Below are 21,901 nucleotides of genomic sequence, written 5' to 3'. Positions count from 1 at the left end.
GAAATACCAGACAAGAAGAAAAGCTGTACCTACAGTTTAATAAATAATTTGCAGACTCACTTCTAAAAGCTGCTGTTAACAGTTTTCTAGCAGGGAAACCATTATGTGTTTTTTAAAAGTGCTGTTGACATTAAAGATGAAAACGTAACCTGAAATATAAGCAAGTGTATTGACCAAGGAAAGTGTAGCCAGAAAGGCGATTATGAAACGTAACACAGTAAAAAAAAAAATCTTCCCTGTTCTTCACATGACACGCCGAATGCTCTCCCCCAGACTGTTAACAGTTTCCTTTTGCTCTTTACTAGAGTTTACTCTGAAGATCCCAAAGAAGCAGTCAGACAGTGTGAACTTCTCCTAGCTGAACAAGATTTTGACAACGCCATCCGTCATGGCGATGTCTTGGGATTTCTGGTTGAACATTACGTACAAGTGGAGGACTTCCACATGGTAAGTTAATTCTTAATTCTTCCCATCTACAGAGCCTGTATTTTTTATACGCCAGTGCCACTTGGCATAGCATGGTTATCTCGTACAGGATGACGTTCCATAGTAGAGGCTCCTTCACAGGAGCTAAACTGCTCAGCAGGGTGTGGTAGACCCCAGGAACTATATCCGTATCAATATATTTTTCATTTCATGGGACTGAAGAGAAAAAGCGCACAGGACACAGAGCATAAACAGCAGTGGATTCTTAAACATTCCCAGTTATTGGGCAAGAACAGAAGGGTCTGTCTAGGTCCGTCTCAGCAATTACACTGTACTTCATTTGCCACCTGGCCAAAGAAGAAAAGAAAATTTTGAAATTGCAGTCATTTGAGGAAACGGTGAATCACTGCTTCAGGGCAGAAGTGCCACACACGCGCCAGCGTTTGGACTAAACCGTAACCTGCTTGATTATGAAAGATAAGGCTGCCAAGTGCTAACTTCTCCAGCTGTGCTGATTAACCTTATTTTTCACGTGTTGTTTTGACAGTGCTTTAGCTATCAGGAGAATGTAAAACCAGCCTTTGAGACCCCTTCTTTTTTAAACTGAAAAAGTTAGAATTGACACAAGTCACTGTGAAAGGTCATCACGTTCGCAAAGGCTACAACTCCTGGCTAAGCGTTAGCACCCTTCAACGCTGAGCTCCTGTCAAGAGCTCAGCCGCGCGCTAAGGGTGGACGCTTTTCACCGTTTTGCTGGGACTCTTGTAAGCAGCACCCCCCCCGTAACAGCGATCCCTGTGTGTTACTTTAGGCTCACCGGTATCTGGAAGAGATGCAGAAAAGAGTTCCACCCATGAACCTGAGCTACTACGTGACTCAGCAGACCATTGAGGCAGTTCACCGAGGAGTAGGCATTCCCGTAAGCCGAACCCTGGTTCCAGAGCAAATTCGCCACAGCAGCGTGGAGAACAAGGAGGTGGAGGAAGAAGTGGCTGACGAGGTGGAGGACCCTTGACAACTTACACTTACCAAACGCAAAGTTGACTTTAATACTAGGTCATTTGTTCTGTCCTCATTAGGGGTCACGTATCAGTCAACACACTGCTGCAACAAGGCTTTTTGGTTATTACCAAGAAATTTATTCCTCCTGCTTGACTGTACAAGCAACAGTATTGAAGTTAATGTATTATCTCAAACACTACATACAAAGATTCACATGTATATCCTGTAATGAAGCTGGTTTTAGTATTTTAATAAATCTGGGGGGGGGGGGGAACCCAACAAGAACTGCATATTGTAACTGCAGGCCTTTTTCCGAGTACAAAAAAGAGCTGAGTAACTGAGGTGGAAAATCCTGAGTTGACAAAATTTTCAAGTACAACTTTGATCTGCTAAGGTGCTAACTTATTTGTTGTTCCCTAGAAGTCAGAGCTTCTGAAAACAATCTCTGTCCCGTTGGGGTAGGAGCTTGGGTAAAAGTCAAACTTCTCCCCTACTGCAGAATGGAGACTTCCCCCAACCCAGAGCTTTTGCATTTAAATACACCATAGGGTCATGCAGGCTAGAGCTACCACTTACAGAAATCTGGACTAAACCTCAGAATCACAGAATGGTTGGGGTTGGGAGGGACCTCTGGAGGTCATCTGGTCCAATCCTCCCTGCTCAAGCAGGGTCACTTTGAGCCAGCGAAGCTTCTTTCTCACTGTGAAGCTTCTTTTCCAAACACCACAGTTACGTCGAGCTACTCTGTACTAGTCAGACTTTAGGATGCAAATTTCTTCCCTGGCACAAGTAAGACCACGAGAAGTGAAGCCCAACGTAAGCAACCAAGGCTTTGCTCACCTTTAAGCCTGTTCCCCTGCCCCGCGAAGGTGTATTTATAAAGCCACTCTCATACATTTCATACCAACTAGCCCTTCTGCTTAGAGTGATTTTTCTTCTTTCTGTTTTGTGACTTGCTTCAAAACTTGGTGTGAATATGAAGTTTTTAAATTGTATGCTTTCAGGGAAGAAGGGTGGAGGGAGATTTTAAGGTCAAAATCTGGACATTAGTTATCCTTTAATAGAAACTTATTTCTGTACTAAGATTATACAAAAAGAATTCCTGCTTTGTTCCTTCCTAACCACAGCACAGCTCTAGCTCAAGCCTTTACGGTTTGGCACGTTTTCAGAACTTCAGTGTAGCTATTCGGTTCTTGCGTCTCATTGGCGGTGTCACTCCCTACACCATGCCACCCCTCCGAACAGCAGACCAGTAACTATTCCACCAAACGCTGACTGCTAGAAGACACGGGAGCCTTTGTTATCGGCATATCGTAGACCTAGCCCTGGGAGGTAAGTGGACCTCTCCAACCCTCCTGTTTTTCTGACAAGAAGTCTGCTATGAGATCTTCCCTGTATTTTTAGCAGAGCACTCAAACCTGCCAAGGTTATAAATAGCTGGGGGTGGGGGCTGGGGAGGTGTGGGGAGGATGGCAGTGCTAGCCTACCTTCCTGCATCTGTACACTCCGTACCGGATAGCAATAGCTCACTAAATTGGCCCCCACTACAAAGTCCAGATGTCAAGTCAGGTTCGCTGGCTTACAGCTCTGTACCCTTCCCCCCTTCTTCCTCTCCTCCAGCCAGGTGACTGCTGAAGAGGCCCCAGCAGTGCCTACACACATCCAGCTGGCAAGAGTATGAGGTAAAGGTCATTTCTTTTACCCTTCAGCTAGGAAGGGACAGTTTTGAGTTTCTTTTTCAGGTTCTCCATTAGTAGCAAGTTCTGCAAGGCCAGCCTCCTGCAGTCCCCATCTGGATCTTTCTCCACCACATCTGTAAAAGAAGAAGCCACTCTTAGCTGGAAAATGGGAAAAACCACCCTTCACCTAACACTTCTCTACTGTTTCACTGACCCTCACAGAACAGCACTAAACGCAACAGCAAATGCAACAAAGTCTGGGCTGGACATCAGCACTTGCAGGAATTATGTTAGACCAGAAGGCAAAGATGCGCACACTTGACCATCTTAAGCAGTATGAGTTTAGCTAAGCCCCGACTGTAACACGTGACAGTTCACGTGACAAGCTCACAGTTCATTCTTGTAGCAGAAACAGATAGTCAGTTGGGTTGAAACACTACAGAAACTAACTGACCTTGCATTCCATGGGATAACCTCCATGCCAGAATTTATACTTGTGCCCTTGAGCTATACATAACCTTTCTACAGCTGATCTACTAGCATGAATGCAGTTTGCAATTAGAAATCCGCTTACTCAAAAGCCTAAAGTCTCCATTCTGCCAATTCCTGCAATCTAAACAAACGCTCGGTGCTCCCTCCTGAAATCTGTGGTCACGCTGCCCTTCAAATGGGGGAAAGAAAGAGGCAGGCCCCAAGTTTCAACACATGCTCTGTTCTGAGTGGTCAGCGTTCTGATAAACTAGTAGTTCTTTCACACTTTATGCAGCATGTAAGGGAGGGCATGAAGCTGCTTCCAGCAGCTGTTATTTCAGGGGCCCTTAACAGGCCTGCAAAGTAAAAGCCAGGATGCACGCAGGATGTCTGAGCAGGGGGAGCCTGGAAGAGCAGAGAGTCTGTGTAAGGATATCCTGTACGCACAAGCAGTGTGCTCAGAGCCCAGTACTGTCAGCCCAAACACATGACTCATTCAGATAGAGTAGGGCTATTTATAACCTCGGGGAGAGCTTCGCGATGGTGTTTCCACACTCCCTCTACAGAAGGCAAAAAGGGGGAGGTTACAAGACAGCTTAGTACAATCTCAAAAGCTAAGAGACTGATGTTGGCACTGTTTCTAATTGCCATGAGCATGGACCTTGAACTGCTGCCACTGGAAGGGAGGCACAGGGCACCAGAGTCTCATTCAGGTCCTTACATAAAACAAACTTACCTATGACATAGCTCTACAGCACTTGCAGGGGGTGGGGAATTCCCTCAAAGGCAGCTGCTGAGGAATCAAAGGAACTGTTTCCTAGAAATGTTTAGGTATTCCCTCCCTCCCCCGGGAAAGATTAGGCTACTCAGTAGTAGGTCCAGCATGGCATTAAGGGCAATGACAGACAAGTACAAGGTGGATCCTAGCCTCTCTCCCCAGCAGAAATGTCCCAAAGCATCCACTAAGTAGACAGCACCATGACAGCGACTGAAGTAGTTTCTTACACCACACTGTGAACACTTTCTAATGGGAAAAAGTTTAGTTACAGCCCAAAGGCTGAAGGGCAGGAACAGTCAGTCATATTCACACGATGAACTACAGCGATCTGCATAGGCTGTGATACGGAAACTGGAGCAGATTTGTAGATTTCTACTAAATGTTTCATGGATAACATTTTCTAGCCCACTGTTCCTCATTGTGCTTTAGCCATAGCAGGAGAAAGGTAGACGCTTTAAGCTGAAACCCAAAGCAGTGACTTCTCCTGGCCATGAGGCATGGTAGTAGAAGGCTTGCATGCTTGACAGCTTGTCATTTTTCCCAGCTACAGCAGTAGAGCTAATACATGACACCTCTTGCAAATCTCGTCTGGAAGAGTCATGAACCAACAGCAAGTCCGCTAGCTCAAAACCACGATTCAGTCACAAAAGTAGGTCTCTAGTGACTGACTTCACCTGTCAGAGCAGCAAGGAGGAGCCCAGTGCCTCCCTGTGATAGCTGTTTTACCAACAATCGTACAACAAATAGCAAAGGCATAGCCCACGAAGCTGCTGTGTTTCAGGAAGCAGCTCTAGAAGCCCTTTTAAATTGCACTTAAATTCACACCTGACCAGACGTGGAGCTGAGTTGTATTCTTTAAGGTTTCTGAATGGCTCCTACAACAATTTCCCCTTCTCTACTATACACACAACGGTGATCTTACCCTGCTCTCATTCCCACCAGGATCTACCATGCAATTTTCATGCAAAAGCACTACGTGCAAAGAGATGGCTATTAGTCTACCTACAGGCATAAAAAGATGCTACTAGCTCTGTCATCCTCCTCCTCCCAAAAATAACTCATTAAAGACAGATTACGCAGACCCTCATGCTGAAAATACATTTATAACATTCCTGGAAAGGCTTTACTTGGCAATAGCAGTGTTAACTGCAGAGACAAGCAGATTCCTCAGAGCACACCATGCCATGGGAAAAGTAAATTTTTCGGCTCCACAAGGCAGCTCTCTTCCTTTTGAAGGGCACAGACCTCCACAACCTGCAAGGATCAGAGGCCGCTGTGTCAGTGTCGCTTCCTGCCTGCTCCCTGTGGGAAGCCAACTCGCCAAGAGTGAGAATGGTGAAGGAAAGCCAGGGACTCACATGAGGTCCACTCAGCATACAGTGGAAGCTTCAGAGCTACAAGGCACACAGCGTCATTTCCTCTTGTACTTCCAGCACACTGCGATACCTGACCACCAATTTGTGCAGTTCCAGCCTACCAGAACCCACAAACATCTTGTGTTGATGCAAGATGCGTTGGGTGCAGCATGTAAAGTCATTTGCTGTCTTTCATAGGTTGTTCTTTCCATCAGCAATAGGAAGTTAGGAGATGGGGCCATGCTCTTCTTCCTCCTATTTTTAGCACTAATGAAACCCGCCTTCTGTGCACATGGTGTAAACGGGCCATACAAGCCCTGTATGTTACTGCTGGTCAAAGTCGCTGCCCGGATGTAATATGCAATACGACAATACTTTCTGCAGCTTCATGAGGTGGGTGGTTGGACGCTTACACAGAGAAAGAGGGCACATAATACACTTTGGGATTATTTTGGTCGGCCTGGAAGGTGAGGATAGTCACACTTTGAAATGCCATACGCAGCGCTCAGCTTATGCTTTAGATACCTCGGTAATACATCTGTACAGCACACAGTGTGGTCTGGTATTTGCCCTAAACTTAGAAGCAAGCGATAAATATGCTTATCATGCAAATCTCTGGTGCACAACACTAGGACATTACTGCTACCATCACAAAGAGATGCTGCACAAAGACTGCACCACTAACCAGAAAAACACTGGCGTACACCACCACATCTTACCTCCCAGCCAGGACTGAGCCTCCAAAAGCTCTTCTGTCATGTCTTCCAGAAGACGCTCCGCAGGGACACTGAGGAGCACGGAGGAGATACAGGACAAAAGACCCTGGCGCACATACCTGTTGGAGAAAGACAGAACTGGTTAGAACCTGCAACTTCGTGCTCTACCTTGATTTCCTCACCTCAGGGGTTCTCCAGTTTCAAATGTTTGTGATTATGACGACTTTTGCCATATTGCTACTGATTAGGAGTGTAATCATGCACCAGCTAGCAGAGTGCCCACATACAGACCCCCTGCCACGCTGTGGTTCGGGGAGTCTAGTATAATTCAGAGTCCTGGACAAGTCTGAGATCAAAACAGAAACTGGGTGTTCACAGCATTTTGGCTACATGTCTTAATCTTTCCAGGGTTGAATGCTGGAATTGAATCTAAAGTTTTCTGAGCTCCCTGAGTAAACATAGATGAAACTATGACGTGGATAGTTGATCAAGAAATTTGTCATGCTTTCTATAGGTAATGACTGTATCTCCACGCTAGAAGACACTAGCCAAGTTCATATGTTGGTCTGACATTAAAGCAATGCCTTCATTACATATTCTTGCAATACTCACTCATAAGAACACAAGGCTGGAGGAGAGCATAGAGTTAGTGGATTCAGTCACTGACATTCTCAGTCAGGTGTCAGTCTTAGACAAAGACAAACCATGGCTGGAGACCAGCTCGCAGCTGATCTTTAAAAATGAAAGCATACAACTACAACTCACGAGTCAGTGTGGAAACGCAGAGCCCAAACAAACTCCAGCAGCGCCTTTCCCATCGCAGTAACTGCCTGCAAAACAGGATTATGACAGGAAGACTGAATACCTTCACGTTCACACCACTCTACAGAACTGGACCTTGAGATACACTGTTGTGAAGATCAGGGTTACAATTAACTTTATTTTACAGATGAGGAAACTTCCGCAGTAGAGTGAAATGATGTGCCTAACCTCCCACAGAAGTTGATAGTTTTTCTACCAGAAGCAGTAAAAAATAGTGCAGGGGTGTCTTGAATCCCATGTTTCTTTTCTGACCATTTTTTCCCAGCCCCTTTCGCAACTTCTCAGCACATGCAACTCAAACTTGCCGCCAGTCTAAGTGTAGCAGTGTGCTCTGGGGCCTGCTATTTCAGAAGACACCTCTGAGTTCCCAGGCTGGAAGTCTCTCCTGCTATCTGCAAGCTCATGCAGCCTTTCTTACCACAGTGTTGACAGCCAAGTACATCAGGATTGCTAAAGTGTGGACCAGTCTTCCAAGGACAAAGTAATCTTCCCCCAGGAGATCAAATGTTGTCAAAGGCCTGCAAGTGCAAGATACACAATCCTGTAGCAGTGAGAAGGCTGATCAGTGCATCTTTGGAACAGTTGGGGTGGTTATGCAAGGCGACTTGTCCCCCCCAAGCCTGAATCCCTATGACAACAATCATTATACAGTCATTCCCAGTTTAACACAGGCCACAGGTGTTTGCTCTCATCTTTGCTCCCAGACCAGTAATATCCTCTACTCTTACAGCAGGTATCACTTATTCTACCAACAGGCTTTACTTAGAAAGAACTGCATGCAAAAGCTAGCACCACTAGCTGTTAGAAACAAACCATTAAGACTGGTATTACAAGAATCTTGATTCTCAGGGAATGAATTACTCAGCCTTCCTTAGGTAAGCAAAGACTTAAGTGATTGACAATAAACTGTGTCCTGTGTTCTATAACGTGGTCACAAGGACCAATCCAGGTGACAGGCCCAAACCTGAGACAGAGTTAACTTTGTTTAAAGACTGCAGTCTGAGTTCTGCGGTTTTGTGTGAACCTCCCAAGGCAGAGGGTCAGCCAAGGCAACTGGTTTGGTACTGCCAAAATCATCCACCTGTGTACCTGCTGACAGGTTATTCTTCATAATGTATCTTCACTTCTGTAGGGTCTTGCATACTCCTGCCCAACAAGACTTCATAGGCTAAGTCCAAGACACCACAAACCCCTCCTCTCTAAGCTTTATGCACGAGCCACGCATCAGTGTGGTGTCACTGGACTCCCGCACAGCTTCTGGGCTTTAGCCTGCTGTTCTGAGGCAAGCAGAACAAGCAGAAAGGTTCACTCTGGCAGCTGCCAGGCCCACATCCCAAGGTGTTCACACTCACCTGTCAAAGTGCTGAATCAATGGAAAAAAGAAGTGCCCAGCAACAGAATTGAACTCATTTGGGCCGGAAGCCAGTTCCACTTGAGACTGACCCTGTCCAAGAGAAAAATGAAGTCTAAAACACAAGATGCAGCCTCTGACTCTTCCACTTCACTGGACACTGTCAAGACTACGGGTTCCTTGCAGCCATCCCATTGTCAGCCACTACTCGCTTGTACGCCTATGGCTACTCGTTTCCAGACTGGATGGCTCACTTCGCACTTCAGATCCTTTCACACATCTAAATATTTCAGTACAATATAGCTCAGTACTGCTGGGTTAGATATAAGAAACAAGAACATGCAAGGGATAAAGGAGTTTTGGAAAGCAAGTTCTCCGGGATGAACCACAGGGGAGTTCTGGGAACTAGGAAACTGGCATCAATTTATCTCCCTGAAAAATAGGAAGGCTGAGACAGTCCAGTCCAGAGGCAGCTAGTCTGATGGAAGAGGCTCTGGGATCTGTGAGGTGCAGTCACAGCTCCCTGCAGTGGCCAGACAAGCTCAGAACAAGCATAGAACAGCAACAACTATCCCTCAATGCAAGGCAAGGAGTTCGAGGTTTATTTTCCTCTCCCTGCCGGAAGTTACACAGCCTTTCCTTTGGTTTGGGCCAATTTCACAGGTATTTTGCTCTTTCTGGACAGAACTACAGCAACTCCTAGCGTCCCTATTTTTGCTGGATTTGACTTCAGTTTGTTTCTGCCCTGGCCTCACCGTAGCAAATCTCCGAGTCTTGCTTTTGATCCTCTCATCAACAATTCTTCTCCAGTCCTTAGAGCTGTCACTTCCAGGAAGCAGCTGGATACAAGGTTTTTGGGCACCAGAATGCTTGGTCTTCCCACGGGATTTGGGATAGGACAGTTCCTGAGCTGCCAAAACCAATACCTAGATGAAAAAGAGGGAGGTTCTGTTAAAAAGGGGTAATCCCTGTACTAGGGAACAACAGCAACAGAGTTACCTGCACCCAAACTGATAGGAACAACAAGGCAGAAAGGCACAATAGGTTTAGAACGAAGAACAGCAAGTTCACTGACCCCCAACCAACCAATTGGCTCTGAGGTACTGACCAAGCACTTGGTCACTTAGCCCTAAACAGAACAGTGGCTCCTTCTTCAGACCCAGTAAGTGAAATGATGTAGAAGGAGTCACAGGCAGATTGCTGTCTTTCAGAAAGTGAAGATGTAACAGACGGATGACATGTTAGGAAACAGTGGCTTCTCCTAAGCAAATGACCATCATGTGTTTTGCATTCTGTGGGGAAGGATCGCTGTATAATTGGAGTGTAGCAGGGTTATGAACAAGAGGGGAATGTCAGGCACAAATACTAACGTAAGAGATTCCCATGCCTCTGCCTCCTCCTACGAGGAATAAAAGGTAACCCCACTACATCTCAGGGGAACAGCACTGGTGCAACAAAGACACAAGGAAAGTGAGAACTGAAGAGAAGAGTGCTTACATCGAGAATGTCCATGCGCTGACGAAGACTGTAGTTCAGAGAGTAGAATTGGGAGGTCAAGTACTTTGCTACCTGTACAGAAAAAAAATCAAGGCGCAATGAACACAAACCCAGGCTGGAAACAGCCTTCCCACTAATTCTAAAAGCACTCCGTTTCAGGAGGAGTCCTGCTTCCTGTTCGTTAACAACAAGCCTCCAAGAGAAGGGAAGAGACATGCTGTGCAAACAGGGGAAACTCAGACACTTCCACTTTAGATTCTTGCAAAGGGAGAAAATGACAAATGGGACTTTGCCATTCTTCTCTCCCTCCTATGCAGAGGTACCCAAACAACTGCCACGGCAGCTTTGGCACTTCGAAGGAGACCTTATTGCAGCCTTTCAATACTTAAAGGGGGCTTATAAGAAAGGTGGAGAGAGACTTCTTACCAGGGCCTGTACTGATAGGATGAGGGGTAAAGGTTTTAAACTGACAATTGGACATAAGGAAGAAATTCTTTACTATGAGGGTGGTGAGACACTGGAACAGGTTGCCCAGAGAAGTTGTGGATGCCCCATCATCGGAAGGTGTTCAAGGTCAGGTTGGACGGGGCTTTGAGCAACCTGATCTAATGAAAGATGTCCCTGCCCACGGCAGGGAGGGTTGAAAGTAGATGATCTTTAAAGGTCCCTTCCAACCCAAACCATTCTATGATTACAATCACCAGTCAAATCTTCTTCTAGAGAAGCCCTTTGTTCCTCAGCTTCCCTCTATGTGAAACAATGTCCTTTCAGTGCAACAAGTCCTTATCTAATTTGCCTTGTCAGGTATACTCATACTAACAGTCTCCAAACGGTTCCTCCAGTCTGACAGAGTTTTCTCTTTCCTGTTGTTTTAGTCATCCATTGCAGATTTTTCAGTACATAGCCCATCTCTGCATAAAAGCTGTCAGACATGAACTAGCTATTCTACCACACTCCGATAGCTGATTCTATCAAGCTAGCAAGAGACTTCAGCTGCTTAAATTTTTGCCTGTGCCCCAACTAGAAAAAGGAAAGCAGTAAGAGGGACTTACAGGTATTGGATCTGTGGTTAAAACAGCTACTTGAGCTCTCTGACGGAGCTCCACAAAGCCTTCAATGCAGGTCTTCTCCTCCAGATGCAATAGTATTTTTGCCAGCTCCACGCTAACCTGCTCAAATTATGAAAAGAGGAATCAAATCCCTGCAGGTGTTTTCTTTCTCACAGGATTTACACAGCAGCATCCATTTTCCATTTCTAATGTTTAAGCAAAGACAATGAGAGTATGGAATATAGACAACATGTCCATTACTTAGGAGGGAAAGAAAACACACTAAGCTAAATGCCATCAAGACAGATTGCTCAAAACACTGAACAAACCCCTATGCTGATTTCTCTGTTCACATTCACTTTGGCTTTTTGGACAAGTGGTGGCATCATGATATAAGGAGGACTTGTCACTATAACTAATGGGGAAAAGGGTACAGTACACCCAAAGTACCAAAATACACCCAAAGCCCATCCAGTTCAGTAACACGTCTGATGAGCAGCACCAGATTGTGCATTGTTTACCAGACTACACCCCTTCCCTTTCTCAGCTCGCAGAGGCCTGTATCTCTGCCACCTTCAAGTGTTCACTAACAAGTGGTGGTGAGCACTCATCACACCAGTGACCTTGTTCCAAGTTCCTCTCACCTGAGCAGTACAATCCAACTACTCCCTCTGGAAGACACTATGCTTGTACAAGCAAAGAGGGAAAGTCCATTTGATTTTTATCTCCCTTTTTGTTGGGGAATAACAAATTCCATTTCAATTCAAAATCAATTAAATCCAAAATTAAAATCAATTGGTCTGTGGAATTCGTGGCTGCTCTGTAAACTGCATTTCTAATTTTTTGTCTGCCCAGCACAAAGCATGGGGCTTCCTCTGCTTCCTCATGTTATTGGCAAGCTCTATGTGCAATGCATTTCATTTTCAGTGCTGGAGCTGCTGAATGCCATACTGTTGCCAGCACCTTTGCCTGCTTCTTTGTTCCTTTGTGCTCTGTAGCCTCACCTCCAAAGCAACTATTTCCTTCTATTTCCCTTCCCAAGTTGAAAGCTTTAAATCCAGGTACACATTACCCTGGCCTGCTACTCTGTTGGTATGTTTAGTCTCCTCACGAGGGCAAAGTGCTAATCCTGTATTACAGCCCACTGGTAACCTAGCTCATACTACTTCACCTCTCTTGTTGCTGCTGGATTCTTTCGAACCAAGGTCTCAAGAGCCTTGACTGTAGCTTCCCATTTGTCCACATCTTCAGATCCTGTCAGGACTGAAGGCAATCAAAAAACAAACAAAAGCTATTAACAGAATGGTTGTGCTTGGCTATATACCCCCAACTTTCTTCTGCCAATAGTTTGTCTTGTTATGGGCAGATATCACTGACCCAGCACATGACCAGCATTAGGAACTAAATTGAAATTACTCAGAAATTACAGTTCAACACTTGAGCCCAGATTACTGAAATCCTACAGCTTCTCCAAATTAGCTCAGAAAAAAATAAACCTACACAGAGATCACTCTCCCAAAACCAGTAAGAAACAGATAAAGACTCAGCCCAAAATCTCCTACCTTCAATACAGTCTCGGATATACACAGGAGCCTTAGTCTTTAGCTCTTTATCCTCTGACATATCATAAGGGATGAGGTCATCATCACTGTAAAAGAAATAAAGGCAGGAGTTAGTCTATGGGGTATAGATGTTCTTCCTTTCCCCAGCTATCCACACAAGGGAAAGAACCAGCACACATTGTCGTAACACCATCACTCTTGCATCAATCCAGCAGCACTGCTGAAGCCTAGCCTGAAAGGGTTCCTTAGGAAGTTCTGTGTATTACTCTGAAGCTCAGTGAAAGAGCAGTTCTGTGACCAGATCTGGAACTGGGTCTCCTGGTCAAGTGCAGGAAGGAGTCAGGTGACCAAGAGACTAGAAGCTGGTTCTTGAGATTTCTTTATATACACTGATAAAATGACAGAGTAACACAGGTCCACTATTAAAATGGGTGGGTAGATATAGCCATAATTCCAGGAAACATGTATCTAAGTCAAATGGAATAAATACAATGGTTGTACATGACATAGGCTTTGCTTAAATTATTGACTAACATACTTGTGTGCAATTTCCTACACAAAGTCCCACTCTGCTGCATACCACTCAGCTGAACAAGGTCAGAAAGCACAAGATTTGCCAAGAAATGCAGCTACTGATAGCTCCCTGCTCCCCATGTCTGCTCTTAAGAACCTGCCATTTATTTTCCATTTCCTACCAGTTTCTTGCCCTGTACCTGTCAAGCTCAGCATCCGACTCCTCATCTGGCACCACAGGGGCTGCTGTATGCGATTTCTTCTTACTTTCCAATACCAATGGCAGTGCAGCATCTGCTTTCTCATTCCTGCTGTGAGGAACAAGAAGTATTAAAACCAATAAAGTAACAGTCTTTATTCACAGGCAAGAAACTACCCACACCATCAACCCTTGCTGCCTAAACAGAATGACAGATAATGATTTCTGCTGCAGTCTCCCACTTAGCTTGGCTGACACAAGGAACAAAGTCCTGGGAAGGAGAATGGGGTGAGGGGAGAAGAGAAGCAGAATCTCTTAACAGAAGAGCAATGGATAACAAAAATTAAGCTAGCTAATTTGTTGTGCTCCCCCTGCAGTAACTTATACCTAGGACTGCTAAGGAGAGACTCATCTGTGATGAGTGGATCACGCTGGCCTGCACCGTATTTGAAGCTGTGAATGAAACTGAACAAATGGGGAAGAAACATCTTTAACCATTACTAGGGGGATGAATACAATAATGGAGAATTTTTTTTCTGTCTCTATACCTATTTCTGTGGACTTTGGCATTGTCCTTTCATCTCTCTGCTTCTCAAATGCTGTCTCAAACAGTTGTCTACACTGATTATGCCCCTAAAATGGGAGCAATAAATCTTCTGTATTTCACTGGAGCGCTGAACAGCTTCATTTGCTAATAACATGAAGTGCTTCATTCATCTGCTGATAAAACTAAGTGCTTGAAAGAGCCTCAGCAGATGCTATGAAAGTTAAGAGCACCAACCAACCAGTCTTTGGACTGACAGATATGCCAGAGTTTTGTCACGGGTGAATGGGCTGGGGCATATGGCCCAAACGCCAGATTTCCCAGAAGCAAACAGAAAGGCCCATTTGATTCTACCCAGGGGCACGTAAGACCCCTGCAGCATGGTTTCACCACGTGCAGCTACCAAACAAGCAATTCTAATACATACTACCATTTGAATTATGAATTTAACATAACTACACTGCATTGCAAGAATAAGGTGCATTATAATGCTTAAGAATATATAAGACATCTTGAATACTGTATACAGTTCTAGTGTGTAACTCAACAAAAGGTGTGGAGAAGGGCAAAAAGTCAGCATGGAGATGAATAGTAGCAATATCTTACTCATCATCTGGAAGGCTGGGGCCAATACAGAATGGTGGAGTCTGTACCAGAAGGGACTTCAGTTCTCTTGCTTCATCATCTTCTTCGTACTAGACATTCAGAATAACTGTTACTGTACTGTTTGATTGCAAATATGCCCAGCATTCAACATTTGACCCTTCTGCTGTGTGCAAATGAAGACTGAATCACGAGCAGATGAACCTACACAAATCCCATTTGTTTCAATCACTGTTCTGCCAGCAGTAATGTATTTATGTTGTATAGTGATCTGTGCCGTATGCAAACTTTGTCCCTATATTTAACAGCAGTACCTGATCAGTCCTTGCCTGAATGTCATTTACAATCTTTAAAACATTTAATAAATGGCAATGTGACATGAGGGATGATGCAGGTTTTTAAAGAATTAATGTGATTTAATCATATAATTCTTATAAACTCTACTGGAAATAGCAGAGCATATATCCCCATGTCAATCCTGAAAATCTCAACTCACAGCAGGTCTTCCCACCGTGTCAGGGACTGAATGTTCACCACTGGTTTAGGTTTCAAGTTCCCTCTCAACTTCCATGGGTCAGATTCCGATTCCCTCATGCAATGCGATAATCCTCTAGCAGTCCTTTATTACCAACAGTTACCCTGAACTTTGCCATCAGATTACACTCTTAAGGTCACTCTCAGCCACCTGGCTATTTTCTATACAATTGTTTTTTGTAAATAGATATCCTCTCTTTTTGAAAGTGTTGCTGCCTCCCCTTATTTCCAGATAATGTGTTAGAACTTGCTATAATGCCCTGGATCATCTGGTGTAAAGCTTTTATTTCCTCTAAGCCCTGCACACCAGACACAAATTTCATAATAACCTTCACCTGAAACTTCAAGACAGGCCCATCAGTGTTTATTTTTGAACTAATGCTCTCTGCCACAATCATTCCCAGACGCCGTATTTGTGGCAGATTGCTGTCCAAGTGGCATTTCACGCCCTCCATCATGCTTGCGAGAAGCTCTGAAAAAAATCAAACAGTGCATGAAACAATGACAGAAACAAACATCCATCTTCATGCCAGTTCCCTCAGAGGCATCTTTAGCCACTCACCACCCAATAATGGGTAGAAAGATAGAAAGGGCCCATGCAACTGTGACTTCTCTTTCTGCAATGGCAGTATTGCCCTTCAGCACCAATATAATAAACCCATGCTTTTTCATGGGGTACAAAAGTCAACAAAACATTACAATATATTCTAAATTTGGAATATTTCAGTTTTCACTGAAACAAAAAAGAATGGTAAGTCGAGTCAACCTTTAGCTTGTTTTTAGAGTGCTTCAAAGCCACTTAAATGGAACGCCATGTTTCGAGGAAGCTACAAATTCTGACCAGTACAACAATCATGGAGGGAGAAATTTCCCTCACCACCAAGATAAGTTGAAACAGGCAGATAACACCAGTATTTCTCAACCCAGAGAATGACGGTTGCCAGCTCTACCAGGCAGGCTTACTGCTGTTAGACTGACCTCCTTCAACTCAGAAAAGCTTATCTTTGCAACACCTGTCAGATAAAAAACTGATTATAAAAACTACAGTGTTGTTAGTAACAGGTCACTTACTCCCCCCTAAAGAAGAATTAATTCTGGAATGAAACAGATGAACAGGTCTTGTAAGTCAACCTTCTTGCCCCCCAAAAGCCACACACGCAGAGAAGTAACTCTAGACATTGGACTGAAATTTTTTTTATTGCAACAGAAATGGAAATTTTGGACCAGGACCCCAATGTGCTACGCACTGCGTGAATACAGAATAGGAGGTCCTTGCCGGTAACTCACTATCCCTACTCACCTCACACTGAGGGGAGCAGAATGACACAGAGGAATGCACGTGGACAGTCAGAGTCCAACCAAACAACTTTTTATCCTTGGTGTACTTTCCCCTGTCCACTTTGAAGCCTTACTCACACTCCAACAGTAAGCCTATAAATTGCAAATCACACCATTCCTCTGACCAGTCCCAGAGTGAATCCTGATATTCCTGTGACAAAGCTTAAGGGTTCCTAAACCACTGTTCAGGTAAGAACCTTAGTTCAAAGATATGGTTCTCCAATTTTATAATTTAAATCTATGCACTTGGAATTATATCATATCAGTGCTAAAGAAAAAGGATCCCAGGAGGCTGCACTGTTTGCCAAGATGAAGGTTTTGCATAGATCAAAGCAAGATATTTTTCTACTCACAGTCAGACCTTCTGTTAAGCAAATCTAACTCCTGCTTCTCTCTCACCTTCTCTGCAGCTCTCGATTTCAGGCTCCTTCAGGTGGGAGAGGCAGATAAGGATGGCCTTGCTAATATACTGCTGCTGCTCAGGTGGAGAGTGTTTCACAGCACTGCTGCTGCCCCAGGTCTCCAACAGTTCTTGCAGCACCTGAATCAGAGAACTCAGGTTGGCTTGAAATCGATCTTTTCTACACAGAAGCAACCTTGGTTTTGAAGCACGTTTTTGAAATGTGCTTTCATACAGCACATTGTATATTTTGATGGTCCTTTGGTCTTCATGCTTCCCAGTGAACTTTACACTCCATACAAACGGAGCTAACTTTGTATTTCAGGGCCCAAAACGTACTGTGTTTGACCAGCTGAGAACTCCACACCACCTTTGTTTAATATATTGTTAAATATAATGGGGTTTTTTATTTAAAAGTGATAAATATCATATGCAGAGCAATACGTATTATTGTCAAAAAACAATATGATATTGTATGGTGTTATACGATTTTAGTCCAATCTTATATAGCTGCCAGTACTTCCAGATAATTAGAATAATAGAACATGTAACCAGTGGGGGGAGGGGGGGAGAAGACAAAACAGTAGAGATTTCCTAGAAGTTCTATCACACTGCTGACTTGGAGAGGGAAAATACCTGCATCCCCACTGAAGAAAAGGTAGGTGAGAATGATTCTGAAGCATCAACCTTTTGGCACACAGACAGCGCTCAACCAACCTCATCACTGGCTGCCATCTGCCCACCCACACAACTAGGGGATGACAGAGGAAGCTGAGAAGGATGGAGGACACGGGACATCTGTCGGGATCCAAGCCTCATTAGTTTTGCTACTTGGAAGACAATTTACCAATTAAATATGAAAAACTAACACCAGCAGTGCACAAAGTCTTCTATTTGTAAATCACAATTGACTTGTGATATGGTAGGGCTTCCCTCACACTCATGAAGAGTAACAAAAGTGTCTTAGAGAAGTACCAAAATGCTGCACCCCACAGACATTCACACACGCACACTCGCACAGCAGAATTTTTTTCCATCAGATACCTCACCAACAATGTTACTTAACCTTACTTTGATCAATAAGGCGCGCCGAAGACTATCCAGGGACAGGTAACCAAGGAGGTTCTGCAGCACTGCAGTCTGCAACGAAAACCACGAGTCTTGCTTTAACTGGCCATAAAGTTGTCATCCAGCAATCACAAGTGTGTATTTTCACTATGTTAAACTTTTCATTCTGAGGGACTGGTTGACAACATTCAGAGACAGAAAAGTAAGTGAATTAAAAAAACCCAACCAAACACACACGCAGTTGCTGATGAAATACATGGAAAAACAGGACAGGAATACACTACAGCGTTTTTACCATCAAAACCAGATCAGCACAGTCCCAGGCAAACATGGAACACAGCAAATCTAGAGAACCTCTCTCACAACATCACAAGCCACAGAACACTTCCTAACACCTTGTGACCAACTTAGGTGCACAGGAAAAAAAAAAAGTCTTTGTCTCATCTCTTCAATCTAATTCTTATCCCTGAGGGTGGGTCATGGCTTCTTCAGTCTCTTCTTTCAGATTCTAAATTAACTAGATGTCTCCAGCTCCCCAGAAAACTGAAATTATGTGCAAATAACCATTTGGTTCCAGAGTGTACAGTAATTCTGCTAATTGCCATCAACCCTGAGAAAGCAGGTGAATCCCATGATTTCAAAGCAACCATTTACCACTCCCTCTTCATTACATTCAGCTGAGGGGATGTAAGTGAACAGCTGCACAGCTCAGGTACATGTAGAGAGACTGAGGGCTGATTTCAGAGTGAAGAGTTAAATCTTACTCAAGAAGACCTGGAGCTCAGCTAAAAAACACATTGGGAAAACCAGGCATTACTACACCACTGTTCAACGCAGAGCCCTTACCGTGTGGCAATACTGCAAGAGCAGCACCTTCTGTGTCACCACAAACTGAGCTTTCTTGTTTTTCACAACCAGGTTCCCCAGCAACCTAGACAAGGTATCTGCCCTAGCAAGACAGGTCAATAGCAAAGCATTAGGAATCCATGTAATTACTGCCATGTTGCTACTAATCATAGGAAATTCTGTGAGCAGCTATTTGCAACAAAGTCTCTAAAACACCTCTAAACTTTAAGAATGAGCCAGTAATTGCAAAGAATGTTTTCACTTGTTTTTTCACTGCATGTCACAACACAGATATTTAAGGAATGGTGCAGGTTCTGCCTGAGAGGGAACAATCAACTACTTTACCCCTAGAGTCTCTCAGGAAATGGCACTTTAAGAAACCGCCTACACAAACACACACACCAGCATCTTTCAGAAACTGATTCTGCAAGTATCTGTGAAAAAATTCCAGCCTTTGCTCTGGATCAGGGAGGAAAACAGAGCTCTTACCCCGGTGCTCTCTGCACAAAACCAAGGACCACTGCTTCCATCCAGCGGTCTGGCACACATTCAACCAATCGCCAGCATATTCTTTGCCAGATGCAGTCTGACTTGGTGAGATCCGTTAGGCGGGGTACCAAAACGCTCAGAATTTCCTCTGAAGTGGAAGAGAAAACAGGTAAATACACCAGATGGACAGAACTGGTGCAATGGTACTCAAGGTCAGCCTGCAAATTTCAAGATCCTTACAAGATGAAGAAATACAATGTACAGTTTGCATTTCTAAGTTGTTCCTGTGGTAAGAACTAACCTAAGCAGCCTAAGGAACTTGCAAGTATTCCTCATCACTGTAAACAGCTAGAAAATCTTTCCTCCTCTTCCCCAGCCCTGTTAACTACTACTGCATTCAGTGGCTTCAAAGTCCTAAGCAAAGCCAGACTGAAGGGTATTCACATGAGAGGGTTATTACATATGGGCAGTGATTTATACTGGTATTCAGAAGGCATTTTCAGACCACTGGATGAAAAGCACTAGAAGAGCATTTAACAGTTATGCCCCAAATGGCAGGATGAGAAGGCTAATAACCTCATCAATTTTTGAGAGAACAGATCACATTCACGTGGGCTGACAGAAAAGGATCGACATCTATCAGATACGTAGTTGAGTAGCCTCAGAAAGCAGCCTACAAAACCCCCAAAGTATTAATTGGTCAGTCTCCCACTCCCTCTGTTGATCATTATCACAGTCATCCTTCCGTACTAAATACAGTAAAACAGACTTTACCCCTCCCCAAAATAGTATTGTAAACCACTCACTTTGTCTCCCATGAACGCATACCTTCCCCAGGACATGAGAAACAAAAGAGATTGAGCAATCCAAGCCACCTGGGATAAAACAGACACAAGCTTAACAAGAGCATCACCAGCATCCTCCAAACAACCTTCAGAAGGAGGTGCATACACTTCTACAAGTACCGAAGCCTGAAAACACAGATTAACTTTTTTTCTTCAAGCATCATCTCTTCCTCCCTCCACCACCTGCCTTCAGACACAAAGCGGCACCCGGTATTATTTATACACAGCGAGAGTCAGAAGACTAAAGTAGCTCAGTCCCGCTTTAACACAATGGTAACAAAGCCACTGGCTCATTCAGTGCCGTTTAAATCTTCCATACAATTACTTCAGCACAGAGCAAGTGACCGCAATTAAGCTTTGACAACAGACGATGATGCTATTTAACAGCTCGTAGGATTGCAGCTTTCAGTGGGATTTTAAAAGGCCTCGGCCATCTTCCTCATTCCTGGTATCTTATGCTTTTAAGCGCAACAAACTTCAGCCTGAAGGATGAACGTGAGGCTCTGCAACACCCATTATCTGTATTTCAAGCACCAGCCAAGGGGGTCCATGCACAAAACACTTCTTCAGAAGAGTCACCTCTATAGCACAATCTTCCTGCAATCTTACCTCTTAGAGAATCGGAGATCTTTTGCAGCACCTGGATAATTGCACCACCCAAGAGAGGAAAGTAGTTCTGTGGGAAGAATACTGGTGGGTTTTTCCCCTGGAGTTTATTGCTCACGTGATCAGGCAAACATACAATCTTGTTGAGCAGGGCCTCTTGCACCTCAGGTGAGCCAGCCTGTGCTTGCTGCTGACAGACCTCCCACATCAGAGCCGAAATCCGTCCCTCCTGCAGGAACTGTTCCAGTACCTCAACGACCTCCCCCGGATAAAAGCTAGGACTGGAAGAAAGCAACTGGAATGAGCCCCCGCCCCTTTTAACTGGTAAGAAAAAGATGCGCGCACGCTATTGTTTTTCTGTTGTGGTCTCACCACTACAACACTGCTGCTCAATCACACAGAGTTTTAATCAAAATCAAATTAAAATCAAAGTGATTTTAATCTCTTTGTATCTCTACAGTTTCCTCGGCCCATAACGTTTCAGGATATTCAATAAGCGTAACCGAAGACAGTTTCGAGACCTCTGTGGGAAACGTCAGTGCTGTATGCGGGTTTGGAAACGAAGGGATTCAGGGAGCCCGAGGGCAGAGCGAGGCCTCCCCACGCTCACTCTCATCTCCGTCCACCTGCACGTTTGTGTCACCTCCCTTATGCCGCAGGTGGGGCACCCTCGGACATCCCTCCTTTTGCGCTCCGAGACAACCTCGGAGGAGGACGAGCCCCTGTCAGCTCTCCGGGCCACCGTGCCGGGTGACACCCGCCTCCCACCGGGGAGCAGGCCCGGAGCTCCGGTCGGGCCCGCGGGAGCCGCCCGCCCGCCCGCCCCGGCCCAAGCCGGACTGACCCCGGGGAGGCGAGGGCTTCCAGCAGGACGCAGAGGGCGAGGACGGGCGGGCCCTCCAGGAAGCAGCTCTGCCACACGCCCTCGGGCCGCGCCGCGCGGGGCGCCCGGGCCAGGCTCCGCAGGAAGGCGCCGAAGGCCGCCCGCTCCCGCTCCCCGAGGGCGGCCGGGCCCCCCGCCGCCGCCAGAGCGGCCGGCACGGCGCCCAGCGCCGCCGCGGCCCCCTCCCCGTCCCGCTCCAGCGCCGCCGCGGCCTCCCGCAGGGCGCGCTCCAGCGCCGCCGCCATGGCGCTGAGGGGAGCGAGGTAGCGACCCCGCTTCCGCCCGCCCTCAGCGGCAGCCAATCAGCGGCGCCTGCCCGCGTGAC

At 45.2% G+C, this 21,901-nt stretch overlaps 2 protein-coding genes across 7 annotated transcripts in view; one reads left to right on the top strand and one right to left on the bottom strand.

Moving 5' to 3' along the window:
- Positions 1–2,338, top strand: part of IFT140 (intraflagellar transport 140) — a 91,117-nt gene extending 88,779 nt beyond the window's left edge. For all 3 annotated transcript variants that reach the window (XM_076351221.1, XM_076351220.1, XM_076351219.1), the window contains exons 29-30: positions 306–447; positions 1,238–2,338. In XM_076351221.1, coding sequence (XP_076207336.1) covers positions 306–447; positions 1,238–1,441 — 346 coding nt within the window. In that variant the 3' untranslated portion in view covers positions 1,442–2,338. The remainder of the gene's footprint in view (positions 1–305; positions 448–1,237) is intronic.
- TELO2 (telomere maintenance 2) overlaps positions 1–21,821 on the bottom strand; it is a 29,536-nt gene extending 7,715 nt beyond the window's left edge. The window contains exons 1-20 of one of the 4 annotated variants that reach the window (XM_076351224.1): positions 21,538–21,821; positions 20,697–20,974; positions 20,049–20,117; positions 19,243–19,390; positions 18,754–18,856; positions 17,911–17,979; positions 16,839–16,980; positions 15,437–15,573; positions 14,571–14,659; positions 13,422–13,532; positions 12,709–12,794; positions 12,318–12,409; positions 11,150–11,266; positions 10,098–10,169; positions 9,356–9,526; positions 8,602–8,693; positions 7,668–7,767; positions 7,193–7,257; positions 6,431–6,546; positions 2,367–3,241 (exon numbers count right to left, since the gene is read on the bottom strand). In XM_076351224.1, coding sequence (XP_076207339.1) covers positions 3,138–3,241; positions 6,431–6,546; positions 7,193–7,257; positions 7,668–7,767; positions 8,602–8,693; positions 9,356–9,526; positions 10,098–10,169; positions 11,150–11,266; positions 12,318–12,409; positions 12,709–12,794; positions 13,422–13,532; positions 14,571–14,659; positions 15,437–15,573; positions 16,839–16,980; positions 17,911–17,979; positions 18,754–18,856; positions 19,243–19,390; positions 20,049–20,117; positions 20,697–20,974; positions 21,538–21,821 — 2,445 coding nt within the window. In that variant the 3' untranslated portion in view covers positions 2,367–3,137. Of the gene's footprint in view, positions 1–2,366; positions 3,242–5,197; positions 5,611–6,430; positions 6,547–7,192; positions 7,258–7,667; positions 7,768–8,601; positions 8,694–9,355; positions 9,527–10,097; positions 10,170–11,149; positions 11,267–12,317; positions 12,410–12,708; positions 12,795–13,421; positions 13,533–14,570; positions 14,660–15,436; positions 15,574–16,838; positions 16,981–17,910; positions 17,980–18,753; positions 18,857–19,242; positions 19,391–20,048; positions 20,118–20,696; positions 20,975–21,537 lie in introns of those variants that run through there. The other 3 variants (XM_076351222.1, XM_076351223.1, XM_076351225.1) reach the window with 3 other exon arrangements.
- Positions 21,822–21,901: the final 80 nt, after the last annotated feature.

This window comes from Aptenodytes patagonicus, chromosome 13 (assembly GCF_965638725.1).
Source record: "Aptenodytes patagonicus chromosome 13, bAptPat1.pri.cur, whole genome shotgun sequence".
In the NCBI taxonomy this organism is placed as follows: Eukaryota; Metazoa; Chordata; class Aves; order Sphenisciformes; family Spheniscidae; genus Aptenodytes; species Aptenodytes patagonicus.
The sequence above is the reverse complement of the archived record's forward strand: the minus strand, read 5'-3'. Positions and strand labels throughout refer to the sequence as shown.